Raw genomic sequence first — 14,742 nt, 5'->3', positions numbered from 1 at the left:
GCTGATCGCTAATCAGCCCCCCTATCTGCTGTCCCGCGAACCACTGCTCCCTCTCTCCGCTTCCAGCCGATGCTAAACGACAGCCCACTGCCACCACCATCTGCACCCCCGGCCTATGGACCACATTGAACTTCCATGCGATGGCATCTTTTTTTTTTCTTTTTGCATTTTCCCCCCATTTTCTCCCCAATTGTACTTGGCCAATTACTCCACTCTTCCAGTCTTCTGAGACGGTACTGGGTGAGGCCGCTGCAAACATGAATTTGCACTGCCATCTTCCCACACTGGAAGAGGAAAGAATCTATGAGTCCGTATGTCTGGGGGTTATACACTTGCATGTGGATCGATTTTATGCCCAATAATTCATATAGTTTGCATAATGTGCATGACATAAATGATGTGCCCTGGTCCATCAGAATCTCTTTTGGGATTTGGACATGGGAGATTACATGAAACAGTGCTTGCGCAACACTTTTAGCCAAGATGTTGCGTGATGGCACAGCTTTGGGATAGCATATTGTGTAATCCACTGTAATTAGCACAAAGTGGTATCCCCATACGCTCCAGTCTAATGGCCCAATAAGGTCCATGCCAGTATGCTTGAACGGGACCTCAACTAATGGCAATGGGCACAATGGCCCTTTTGGGGTGCCCGGTAGGTTCACCAATTGAAATTCGCAGCAAGACGCACGCCACTGACACACATCGCTGTGAAAGCACGGCCTGTTGAATCGAGCCACTATCCAGTTGAGTGTGACCTGCCATTGGGTTGTGATGAGCCACCTGGAAGATCAGTTCCCAGCGGCTTTTCAGCACCAACAATTGAGTGGCTTCTAGTCCGGTTTGAGTGTCACAACTCACTCGATATGACCGGTCTCTAATGAGTGCAAATTAGGGGTGACTGATAGGCGTTCCAGTGCACCTATTGGCCATCGATTGTCATTACACATTCAAAAGGCAAAACGCAGTGTATCATCCCGAATCTGCTTAAGTAAGAAGTCCTCCACTGGACGGACCACTGGAGCCACTGTGGACTCCCCCTCACTTGGCTCGGATGAGCTCGTGTCACCACTTAGTGTCGCACATCACTCACCTACCTGGCTGTTGCTCTCACGGTCTCCCTAACCACTATCAAACCCCGGCCAATCTGAGCCATATAAAAGGGACCGCAACAGGTGGGAACTAACTGCCACTTTGACTTGATGCTTTTTTTCCCACGATGTCTGATGTCAGTGGTCACCACCAGATACTTGCGAATATTCTCATGCACACAACAAATTTCCACTCACGAAGCCTCCACAAGTGCCCCGGGCCGAACAAGGCTTTGATGGATCAAGGTCTGTGTGCAACCTGTATCCACCAAAGCCTGATATATACCCCCTTGCATACGCACCGGCACATGGTATCTCCCATCTGGACTAGGAGGGGTGCTGATGGGCTAAGAACCGCGGACTGCCTGCCCTATTTCAATTAAAGGGCATTGCTCCCACCAGTTGGGCAGCTTCCTGCACTGCCCACAATCCTGGCCCAGTGTTCGAGGCGCCCCCTGTGAGTCCAGGAGGGCAGAGGCTGAAGCAGGGCCTTGTGGATTAAGAAAGGGGGAAGGGTTAGGACGGGGAAAAGGTGTAAGGGATAACCCTTACACCTTGTCTCCTGCTGCTCGGTGGTGGTGTATGTGTGTGTAAGTGTGTGTGTCCCTATTCCGTCTCCTCCATGGGGCCAGGATGGGGCAGGCTGCTGGCACTGGCTTGGGTTCCTTGCTGATTGCTCCCAGGCAGGAAGGGTGAGGTGGATCTCCGCTAAGGCAATGGCTTTTTCCAGGCCCTCAGGACGGTGGCACTGGACACAGTTGGTGGTTGTAGGTGGCAGGCAAGTGACGAACTGTTCCAGTGCCACTTGCTGGAGGAGGTCCTCAGTGTTATTAGTGTCTGGACGCAGCCACTGTCTCACCACATCGAAGAGCTGCTGTGCCAGAATGAAGGGATGGGCAGCGTCCTCCAGGGCGAATGACTGGGGCGATATCCCTCTGGTGTGATGTCCACCTGGTCCAGGAAAGCTCACCTGATGGCATGTTAGTCTCCCTGGGAGGACATTGGTAGACTGTGCATGATGGCTTGTGCCTTCCTGGCGAGCAGGGGGAGTGCGTGCACAGCCCATTCCTCCTCTGACCATCCACATGCTGGCCCCGTCCTCTCAAGGATGTTGAGGAATGCCTTGGGGTCACCAGCGGCTGTCATCTTAGGGAGGGTGAGCTGAGGCCACTGGGTTGGTAGAGCTGGCATATCACCCCCTTGGGCAGCCAGAGGGGAGTGCAGCAGCTCCCTCAGGAGAGCTCTGTCTTCGGCCTGCTGAGCAGCTGTGCTCTGCAGGGCTTCAGTCTGGTCATGGAGGGCCTGCATTTGCTGGTGCTGCATCCAGGCCTGGCTCTCCTAGAGGTCGGCAATCCGGTTTAAGGCTTGCCCTAGCGGGCCTCTGTCTACTGACTTCCATCCATCCAAGAACCCATACAAGCTACCACTGTGGCAAGGCTGTTGGCACTGGAGGGGTTCTGGATGGAATTAGGACATGGTTTAGGCGGTTAACACAGAATTTATTTAACAACGTCTCACATTCTCATGTTCCACACAGGCCAGTGTGCTCTGGTGCTCGGGCACCTTTTCGTTCAGAGCTGCGTGGCTGCCTTTCTCTGTGTTCTCTTCTGTGCTGTGTTATGCTGTGTCCTCGTCCGCGTCAGACCAGGACCCAGCTTCACTGCGGTATACAAGCAGAGTCAGTTAATTAGGCACACCTGAGGCTACCCGCTAATCAGCCTCCCTGTCTGCTCTCCGAGAACCGCTGCTCCCTGTCTGCGCTTCCAGCTGGCACTAAACCACACCCCACTCCCCCAGTTCTTTATATAGAACATATATTAGATAGAACATATATTAAATAGATCATATATTAAATAGAACGTATATTAGATAGAACATATATTAAATAGATCATATATTAAATAGATCGTATATTAGATAGAACATATATTAGATAGAACATATATTAAATAGATCATATATTAGATAGAACATATATTAGATAGAACATATATTAAATAGATCATATATTAAATAGAACATATATTAGATAGAACATATATTAAATAGATCATATATTAGCTAGAACATATATTAGATAGAACATATTAAATAGATCATATATTAAATAGATCGTATATTAAATAGAACGTTTTTAAATAGATCATATATTAAATAGATCATATATTAGATAGAACATATATTAGATAGAACATATATTAAATAGATCGTATATTAAATAGAACATATATTAGATAGAACATATTAAATAGATCATATATTAGATAGAACATATATTAGATAGAACATATGTTAAGTAGAGCATATATTAAATAGAACGTTTTTAAATAGATCATATATTAAATAGATCATATATTAAATAGGTCATATATTAGATAGAACATATATTAGATAGAACATATATTAAATAGATCATATATTAAATAGAACATATATTAGATAGAACATATATTAGATAGAACATATGTTAAGTAGAGCATATATTAAATAGAACATATATTAGCTAGAACATATATTAGATAGAACATATGTTAAGTAGAGCATATATTAAATAGAACATATATTAGGTAGGTCATATACTAAATAGAACATATATTAAATAGAACATAATTAAATAGATCATATATTAAGATGAACATAATTAAATAGATTATATATTAAACAGAAAGGTGTGCAGGTTGTGGGCCACAGGTGGAGCTTGTTCAGTTTAAAATCCCCTTTTAATGGGACTAGATTGAGGCCGAGGTGTCCACTTCACCGGAAGCTTTATTTATGGGCAGGTACAAATGAAGTGACACCATCACCCGTCATCACATATACCCCTTTCACACTGGCCAAAACCCCCCGCTAACACCTGCCTTCTTACATTGACCGAAGGAGGACCTTAGCGGGTTTTTTGGCCAGTGTGAAAGGGGTAATAACAACACAGAGGCTTTTGGGCTGGGATCTGTCCTTGTGCTACAGCACAACAAGCCCTCTACCACGCAAAAATCAAACCCTAAAAAGCCGTAAATGTTAGTGAGCTACTCCTGCCACTGCTATTAAGCGAGACGCTGGTTTTAGACGCGAAGCCGGTGGGAAGAATGGCTTCCTGATAGTCAGCATGAGTAAAATACAGTAGAGGATCAAACCCGTTATGTGTAAAAGTGACTGTACTTGTACGTCTGTTACTGTTTGTCAGCTCTGCTCTCAGCATCCACATCTCACACACATGTTCTTATGTTCAGTCTTCATCACATGTCCAAACCCAGAAGTATTTCTACACACTTTCTATCTGCTTACTGTACCACACCACAACGTTTACCTACTGTACCACCTTACACCGCTTGCTGACTACCACATCACACCGCTTACTTACTGTACTACATCAAACCGCTTACTGACTGTACCACATCACACCACTTACTGACTGTACCACACCACAACGTTTACCTACTGTACCACCTTACACCGCTTACTGACTGTACCCAATCACACCGCTTACTGACTGTACCACATCACACCACTTACTGACTGTACCACACCACAACGTTTACCTACTGTACCACCTTACACCGCTTACTGACTGTACCCAATCACACCGCTTACTGACTGTACCACATCACACCACTTACTGACTGTACCACACCACAACGTTTACCTACTGTACCACCTTACACCGCTTACTGACTGTACCCAATCACACCACTTACTGACTGTACCACATCACAACGTTTACCTACTGTACCACCTTACACCGCTTACTTACTGTACCACACCACAACGTTTACCTACTGTACCACCTTACACCGCTTACTTACTGTACCCAATCACACCGCTTACTGACTGTACCACATCACACCGCTTACTGACTGTACCACACCACAACGTTTACCTACTGTACCACCTTACACCGCTTACTGACTGTACCCAATCACACCGCTTACTGACTGTACCACATCACACCACTTACTGACTGTACCACACCACAACGTTTACCTACTGTACCACCTTACACCGCTTACTGACTGTACCCAATCACACCACTTACTGACTGTACCACATCACAACGTTTACCTACTGTACCACACCACAACGTTTACCTACTGTACCACCTTACACCGCTTACTGACTGTACCCAATCACACCGCTTACTGACTGTACCACATCACAACGTTTACCTACTGTACCACCTTACACCGCTTACTTACTGTACCACACCACAACGTTTACCTACTGTACCACCTTACACCGCTTACTGACTGTACCCAATCACACCACTTACTGACTGTACCACATCACAACGTTTACCTACTGTACCACCTTACACCGCTTACTGACTGTACCCAATCACACCACTTACTGACTGTACCACACCACAACGTTTACCTACTGTACCACCTTACACCGCTTACTGACTGTACCCAATCACACCACTTACTGACTGTACCACACCACAACGTTTACCTACTGTACCACCTTACACCGCTTACTTACTGTACCACACCACAACGTTTACCTACTGTACCACCTTACACCGCTTACTTACTGTACCACACCACAACGTTTACCTACTGTACCACCTTACACCGCTTACTTACTGTACCAAACCACACCGCTTCAGTGCAATGGAAAATCACATAGTGCTGTAAATGAATGAACCCCGTGTAACGTACAGGATGAACCCAGTCCTGCAGGATTTTAATACAAGTCAGGATGAAGCCAGTCCTGCAGGATTTTAATACAAGTCAAGATGAACCTAGTCCTGCAGGATTTTAATACAAGTCAGGATGAACCCAGTCCTGCAGGATTTTAATACAAGTCAAGATGAACCCAGTCCTGCAGGATTTCAATACAAGTCAGGATGAACCCAGTCCTGCAGGATTTTAATACAAGTCAAGATGAACCCAGTCCTGCAGGATTTTAATACAAGTCAGGATGAACTCAGTCCTGCAGGATTTTAATACAAGTCAGGATGAACCCAGTCCTGCAGGATTTTAATACAAGTCAGGATGAACCCAGTCCTGCAGGATTTTAATACAAGTCAGGATGAACCCAGTCCTGCAGGATTTTAATACAAGTCAGGATGAAGCCAGTCCTGCAGGATTTTAATACAAGTCAAGATGAACCTAGTCCTGCAGGATTTTAATACAAGTCAAGATGAACGCAGTCCTGCAGGATTTTTCAGGTCATTTTAAAGACAGAAGACAGATCATGTATGAATCGAGTCAAGACTGCCCTTTGAAGAGCATGATATTATGATGATGAGGGAGGTGCTGCTCTTGTCAACACTGTCCTCTTGAGAAGATGCTCACATGCATGTGAGGACAGTGTGAGACGCTGCATTCATAAAACCAGGAGGAAGACAATACATCTCCGCTCCTCGTGCTAGTCATTACATGCACCAGCACACATTCTTCCTTGCAGAAGAAGCCTTTCCCACATAACAACATGGCGTGTTTGTGGACGGGCTGCTGGTCAGAGGTACATGTGGCGGGTACGACGCCCAGGCCAGCTCCCTGCAGAATAGTACACAGGCCCATTCTCATTCCACACACAGCGGCGCACATCTGCAGCCGCTTAACGCCTGCTAACTGGACCTGCGTCCCCCTTAATCAGCCCACTTAAGACGACCGCACAACGCCGTGCTGCTGCGGCACGTCTGCTGCGGCATGGCCGCCGCTCTGCAGACACCTCGTTACCGGCCTTCTCTTCATCGAGGACGGTTTTTTTTGTTGTTACCATAGACCTTTATTATCCACTTTATTCTCATTAGTTTTGGCTGATTTGGCTGGTTGGTTGATTTAGAACATGTATGAAGCAATATCCAAGAAACAAAACAAATAATTACACATTAAAAAAACATGCATACAGCGATATGGGGTTACAGGGATATTGATACTGGTATCGGGTATATATCGGGTCGATACCAGGTTAAAATGTAGTATCGGTATTGAAGACTTTACTCAAGATGAAAATGTGGTGCCAAAAGCCATGAGTAACATGTCATCAGTAAGATAAAATGGTTTGATTTGCTGCATTTCGCACATGGAAACCTGTTTTTCTTAAATGGTGGAAAAAATCCTGCTCAGCAAAGCTACTGGATCAGATCTGTACTCAGAATTGGCTGATAATTAAAGATTAATACTTGGAATCTATCATGACAGTATGTGTGCGTCTCTAAACTATATATATATATATATATACACATACACACACACACACACACACACACACATACACACATATACACATATACACACACACACACACATATATACATATATACACACACACACACATATTCACACACACACACACACATATATATATATATATACACACCAAGTCCAGTTGCACTTGATTCAACTCCTTTGGATAACCATGACCTGGATGAATGAGAACATTCACAGACATACATACATACACACACACACACACACACACACACACACGTATATATATATATATACACATACATACATACATACATACATACACATACATACATACATACATACATACATACATACATACATACATACACATATATATATGAGAGCAGGATAAGCAGTTAACACAATGGATGGATGGATGGTATATATATGGTGTTGATAAAAGTGCTCAACAAATGAGGAGCAGAATATTAAGATAGATGCTATGTATTAACGTTTTTTCCTACATCTATCTTAATATATGTATATATATGTGTATACACACACACACACACACAAACACACACGTGTGTGTATATATATGTGTGTGTGTGTGTGTATATGTGTATATGTTTATGTATGTATATTATCTATATACACAGATATATTTCTGTGTACATGTGTATACATGTATATGTATATATGTTTATGTATGTATATTATGAGCAGGATAAAATGAACACTATTAATTGCCATGCCTTGTCTGTACCCTCATTAATTTCACTTTAATGCTAAAATAGATGTATAGTTGTATATCATCAATCAAAACTAAAAAAGATGTATAGTTGTATATCATCAATCAAAACTAAAATAGATGTATAGTTGTATATCATCAATTCAAACTAAAATAGATGTATAGTTGTATATCATCAATTCAAACTAAAATAGATGTATAGTTGTATATCATCAATCAAAACTAAAATAGATGTATAGTTGTATATCATCAATCAAAACTAAAATAGATGTATAGTTGTATATCATCAATTCAAACTAAAATAGATGTATAGTTGTATATCATCAATCAAAACTAAAATAGATGTATAGTTGTATATCATCAATTAAGACTAAAACAGATGTGTAGTTGTACATCAATTAAGGCAATAAAATCACAAAGCAAAAGTTGCGTTCTTAGAGAAATAATGACTCACACAGCTGTGTGTCATTCTACATTTGTGTGGAATTCAAAACTTACATTTTCTTATGTCCTCTTCCAGGGATTTATATATTGCACATATGCATGTACTGTGTTGATAGGACTGTTGTGCAGAGCACACTGCAGTACTGCAGTACTATGTTGTTTTTCTGCATGTGTGTCGTCTTGGTTCATGAGCTGCAGTACTGCAGTACTATGTTGTTTTTCTGCTTGTGTGTCGTCTTGGTTGGTGAGCTGCAGTACTGCAGTACTATGTTGTTTTTCTGCATGTGTGTAGTCTTGGTTGGTGAGCTGCAGTACTGCAGTACTATGTTGTTTTTCTGCATGTGTGTCATCTTGGTTCATGAGCTGCAGTACTGCAGTACTATGTTGTTTTTCTGCATGTGTGTCGTCTTGGTTGGTGAGCTGCAGTACTGCAGTACTATGTTGTTTTTCTGCATGTGTGTCATCTTGGTTCATGAGCTGCAGTACTGCAGTACTATGTTGTTTTTCTGCATGTGTGTCGTCTTGGTTGGTGGGCTGCAGTACTGCAGTACTATGTTGTTTTTCTGCATGTGTGTCGTCTTGGTTGGTGGGCTGCAGTACTGCAGTACTATGTTGTTTTTCTGCATGTGTGTCATCTTGGTTCATGAGCTGCAGTACTGCAGTACTATGTTGTTTTTCTGCATGTGTGTCATCTTGGTTGGTGGGCTGCAGTACTGCAGTACTATGTTGTTTTTCTGCATGTGTGTCATCTTGGTTCATGAGCTGCAGTACTGCAGTGCTATGTTGTTTTTCTGCATGTGTGTCATCTTGGTTGGTGGGCTGCAGTACTGCAGTACTATGTTGTTTTTCTGCATGTGTGTCATCTTGGTTCATGAGCTGCAGTACTGCAGTACTATGTTGTTTTTCTGCATGTGTGTCATCTTGGTTCATGAGCTGCAGTACTGCAGTACTATGTTGTTTTTCTGCATGTGTGTCATCTTGGTTCATGAGCTGCAGTACTGCAGTACTATGTTGTTTTTCTGCATGTGTGTCATCTTGGTTCATGAGCTGCAGTACTGCAGTACTATGTTGTTTTTCTGCATGTGTGTCATCTTGGTTGGTGGGCTGCAGTACTGCAGTACTATGCTGTTTTTCTGCATGTGTGTCATCTTGGTTCATGAGCTGCAGTACTGCAGTACTATGTTGTTTTTCTGCATGTGTGTCGTCTTGGTTGGTGGGCTGCAGTACTGCAGTACTATGTTGTTTTTCTGCATGTGTGTCGTCTTGGTTGGTGGGCTGCAGTACTGCAGTACTATGTTGTTTTTCTGCATGTGTGTCATCTTGGTTCATGAGCTGCAGTACTGCAGTACTATGTTGTTTTTCTGCATGTGTGTCGTCTTGGTTCGAGAGCCGCGGGGCTGAGGAGACTGAACTGCTCTTCTTGTGTCTTTGTTCCTGTGTAACGGAGGTGTCTAGTCACATACAGGTCTTAGCAAGAAAGAAAGTTCGAGAAATCCAAGCAGCCATTAAGGTAGGTGTGCGTTTGCCCTGTGCGGGGGGCTTTTCATCGCTATGGTTACAGGCTGTTCCTTTGTCTTCTTCCCCTCCCCGACCCTGCAGGTGTCTAGTCACATTCAGGTTCTTGCCAGAAGGAAATCTCGTGAGTTTCATTCCAAGCTGAAGGTATGCGCTTTTCTGCTTTTGGCCTTTGTGGTTTGTGGTTTTCTGTGCGTCGTCCTTCCTGTTTCCTCCCGTGGTGACGGAGCCGACGCTCTGGTCCCCCAACCCACTTTTCCACCTTAACACAGTTTGGTTTGTTTTTCCTGCATTAACTACTCTGTCAGTCCATCACTCAGCAGCATCTCTGTCTGTCTGTCTGTCTGTCTGTCTGTCTTTCTGCTGCTCTCCATCTGCTCATCCATCCTGACCCTCTATCCGTCCATCCCTTCATCCATCCTGACCCTCCATCCGTCCATCCCTTCATCCATCCTGACCCTCCAGTGCCTTTGCTTTGAGATCATGTGACCATCAACAGTGATGTGCCGTTCAGTGGGGAAAGGGTGGAGTCTGTAGTTCAGTCAGTGATCACCATGAGCTAACAGACCAATATGGACCATGTTTCCAACAACACGTGGTTGAAATGTTCCCTAACCTACATGGTCCTGAAGCTGCTGACTCGGACGCACAGCAGCAGAGCTATATACCCAGCAGCTCCCAGAGGGTGGGTACACTATAGTGTGCAGATAAAAACGTGGGTAAAGTGTGTTCATGTCATATCCATGGGTCAACACAACAGAACTTGTGATGCATTTTTATGTGACGTCCACGTTTGTGGTTTGATCGTGAAGACAACACAGAAGTCCTCATGGAGAAGTAGTGAAGACCTCAAAGCAAACGGCACTGTAGCTTCCACACTCTGTCCTGTGTGTGTGTGTGTGTGTGTGTGTGTGTGTGTGTGTGTGTGTGTGTGTGTGTGTGTGTGAAAGCATGCTGGCAGGTTGCATTGGCTGTGGGTAAGTGGCTGAGAGCTGAAGGCCGGTGGGCTGGCGTCTCCTCCTGTAAGCAGACGTGATGTTTAGAGGACATGTGGAAGAGATGTAATATTAGATTTAATATTACACACCAGGAGGACTTCACACCTCTGCTTCTTATTGACAGCAAAGTCAAACCTCTCCTCCACTGTGGAAGAATGGCCGTGAAGCTGGCTGTTTGAGAAATGCTCTCACTCATTCTCTCTCTCTCTCTCCCTCCCTCCCACTATCTCTCTCTCTTCTCTGTCTCTGTCTCTCTCCCTCTGTCTTTCTCTCTCTCTGTCTCTCTCCCTCCCTCCCACTATCTCTGTCTCTGTCTCTCTCCCTCTGTCTTTCTCTCTCTCTGTCTCTCTCCCTCTGCTTTGCTATCTCTCTCCCCCCCCCTCTGTCTCTCTCTTCTCTGTCTCTGTCTCTGTCTCTCTCCCTCTGTCTCTCTCTCTCTCTCTCTCCCTCCCTTCCCTCCCACCCACTATCTCTCTCTCTTCTCTGTCTCGTCTCTCTCTCTCTCTCTCTCTCGTCACTCTCTCTCTCCCGTCTCTCTCTCTCTCTCTCTCTCCTCTCTCTCTCTCTCTCTCTCTCTCTCTCCCTCTCTCCCACCCACTATATCTCTCTCTTCTCTGTCTCTGTCTCTCTCCTCTGTCGCTGTCTCTTTCTCTCACTATCTCTGTCTCTCTTCTTCTGTCTCTGTCTCTCTCCCTCTGTCTCTCTCTCTCTCTCTCTCTCTCTCTCTCTCTCTCTCTCTCTCTCTCTCTCTCTCTCTCTCTCTCTCTCTCTCTCTCTGTCTCTCTCTCTCTCTCCCTCCCACCCACTATCTCTCTCTCTTCTCTGTCTCTGTCTCTCTCCCTCTGTCGCTGTCTCTTTCTCACTATCTCTGTCTCTCTTCTTCTGTCTCTGTCTCTCTCCCTCTGTCTCTCTCCCTCCCTCCCTCCCACCCACTATCTCTCTCTCTTCTCTGTCTCTGTCTCTCTCCCTCTGTCGCTGTCTCTTTCTCGCTCTCTCTGTTTTCTCTGTGTCTCTCCCTCTGTCTCTCTATCTCTCTCCCCCTGTTCTCTTTCCTCTGTCTCTCTCTCTCATTGTTATGTACAGATTATGAAAGAATTACAAAATGTCTTTCAAATAGACTCAAACGGTGTATGGATACTGTTGTACATTATAGCCAGATGTACTGTGTTCCTGACCGTGCAATTAAGGACAATCTGTTTTTGATACAGGGCATTATAGCTATATCTAAGCTCCAGGAGCTGGACATTGACATACTTTCTGTAGATCAAGAGAAGGCTTTAGATAGGATGGATCATTGTTGTTTGTTCAAAAGACTTGAAGGTTTTGGTTTTGGGGATACATTTATTTAATGGATCAAGTTGTATTCTAGAGCCAGTGTTCTGTTAAAGGTCGGAGGTGAACTTAGCCGGCCTGTCTCTGTTAAGAGAGGTATAAGACAGGGTTGTTCCTTATCTGGAATGCTGTACTCTCTGGCCATCGAGCCTATTTTAATTTAGCTCAGGCAGGGTCTCTCAGGGCTAACTCTCTCAGAGAATATCACCAATTCTGTTAGTTTATGAGCATACGCTGATAATGTCACAGTTTCTATAAGTCAAAATGATCTAAAAATCTTCAAGCAGAAATTGGCCTTATACGAACAAGCTTCTTCTACAAAAGTCAATTGGTCAAAATCTGAGGGTTCATTACTGGGGGAGTGGAACAATAAAGAGAAGCCAACATTACCAGCTGGGCTGCAGTGGAACACAGAAGGGATGAAATGCTTAGGCGTCTTTCTGGGCAGAGACCACTTTCAGAGCAAGAACTGGGAGGGTTTAGTTGAAAAGATCAGTGCCCGATTGTCTAGATGGACTTGGGAGCCAGCCTCAGTTGTCCTATATGGGGAGAGTCTTGATTGTTAACAACTTGATTGCCTCGATGTTCTGGCACCGGTTTACAGTTGTAGAACCTCCAGACATGCTCCTAAGAGAAGTACAGAAGAGGCTGGTGAACGTCTTTTTGGGAGGCTTTCACTGGACCAAACCTGCTGTATTGTTTCTACCAGTGTTAGGAGGCCAGGGCCTGATTGACCTCCGCAGTCGTATCACTGCTTTTTGCCTTCAAACTGTCCAGCGGCTATTATGCCATAAACAACAGCTTTGGAGTGAAACTGCATCTGTGTTGCTTCGTAGGACTATAACCCTGAACTATGACAAGCATTTGTTCCTTCTGGACCTATAGCTGGCATGGAGTTCACTACGACACCTTTCTATCAGGCTGCCCTCCGAGCTTGGGGAACAGTCTTAACCACCAAAAGAGACTACTCCCAGATCTATGGCATTGTAGGGGAGGAACCACAGTTCTATAACCCGCTGATAAGCTGCAGGATGCTCAGCTCTGTAAATATACAGAGATCCCTCATGAGAGCTGGACTTACTAAGTTAGCGTGTCTCAGATCAGGAGGACAGTGGAAAACGGCTTGAGCCAAGAGACTGGTTTTAAATCTCTTCGTTTAATGGAGAGGTTGTTGGAGGAAGTGATCAGTGCACTTCCTGGCCTCTTCAGAGAGGCACTAGGAGCAGAGTGTGGAGAGGATCAGCCAGTTATGAGGCCTGTTTTTCCATCTTTGTCCATCTGTGCAGCAATGGAGGAAGTGAATGGGGCCATTCTATCTTTCAAAACACCAGAACTACAGGACAGTCACTGTAAAGGTTATCAACAGTACATCACTAGCTGGCATACAGGAGTTGAGGTGGTTGAGTGTGTTGACACCAGGTTCATCTCCCAAAGGCAGCTGGAGGTCCCTGTACAAAACCCCCATAGAGAAATGGACTGCGGATTTACAGTGGAGGGTGGTACATGGGACTGTGGCTATGAACAGACATGTGGCACATATAGGTCCTAGGGCAGGGAGCCACTGCTCTTTCTGTAATGATGAGGAAACTCTACAGCACTTATGGCTCAGATGTCCCAGATTGAGCCCTCTTTTCTCTAGACTGAAGCAGTGGCTCAGAGGTTTAGGAGAGGTTTTCGAAAACAGCCTGTTTGTCTCTGGTCCTAGATACACGGCAGCACAGTGCAGATGTGTCACCTTGGTTAATTTTCTGATAGGTCAGGCAAAAATTAGCATTTGGCTTATCACACTGCAAAAAATGAAATCTTAACAAGTGAAAATATCTTGTATTTGGTACAATAAGTCCAATATTGAGTAGAATTAACTTGAATTATCTTATTCCACTGGCAGATAATTTTGCTTATTTCAAGTTTTTTTTCCTGATTTTGGTCAATAATTTATTTAAAACAAGATTAAATTGACCAAAATCAAGAAAAAAACTTGAAATAAGCAAAATTATCTGCCAGTGGAATAAGATAATTCAAGATAATTCTACTCAATATTGGACTTATTGTACCAAATACAAGATATTTTCACTTGATGAGATTTCATTTTTTGCAGTGCAGAAGAAACAAAATGAAAGGCACAGGGTCCACAGATGCTACACTCATGTTCAGGGGTCTAGTGGCTGCTCAGCTGAAAATTGAGTTCACGTTATTCAAAATGGTTCCAAACTTGGAAGAATTTGTTTCTGTTTGGGGACATGGAGATGTTCTGTGCACTGTAGCAAACCAACTACTTCTTTATTTCTGAAAAAGGGAAGGTGTGTATCTTGTTTTTACTGTGTATGGCGATTGTTGTGTTTCACTATGTATATGAGTATCCGTGTTAATATTGTTATTTTAATGTGAATAGAAAATTGGACCATTAAAGACTTGGTTAAAGGTCAAAGGTCTCTCTCTCTCTCTCTCTCTCTCTCTCTCTCTCTCTCTCTCTC

The 14,742-nt window shown here is 44.0% G+C and overlaps 1 protein-coding gene across 3 annotated transcripts in view; it reads left to right on the top strand.

The window, feature by feature from the left end:
* tead1b (TEA domain family member 1b) overlaps window positions 1–14,742 on the top strand; it is a 158,431-nt gene that overhangs the window by 82,944 nt on the left and 60,745 nt on the right. For 2 of the 3 annotated variants that reach the window (XM_056278348.1, XM_056278350.1), the window contains one exon: window positions 10,023–10,085. In XM_056278348.1, coding sequence (XP_056134323.1) covers window positions 10,023–10,085 — 63 coding nt within the window. Of the gene's footprint in view, window positions 1–9,870; window positions 9,934–10,022; window positions 10,086–14,742 lie in introns of all 3 variants that reach the window. The other variant, XM_056278347.1, reaches the window with a different exon arrangement.

The sequence above is a fragment of the Lampris incognitus genome, chromosome 4, assembly GCF_029633865.1.
Source record: "Lampris incognitus isolate fLamInc1 chromosome 4, fLamInc1.hap2, whole genome shotgun sequence".
Classification (NCBI taxonomy): domain Eukaryota; kingdom Metazoa; phylum Chordata; class Actinopteri; order Lampriformes; family Lampridae; genus Lampris; species Lampris incognitus.
Note: the sequence above shows the minus strand (reverse complement) of the source record. Positions and strands in the feature narration are given on the sequence as shown.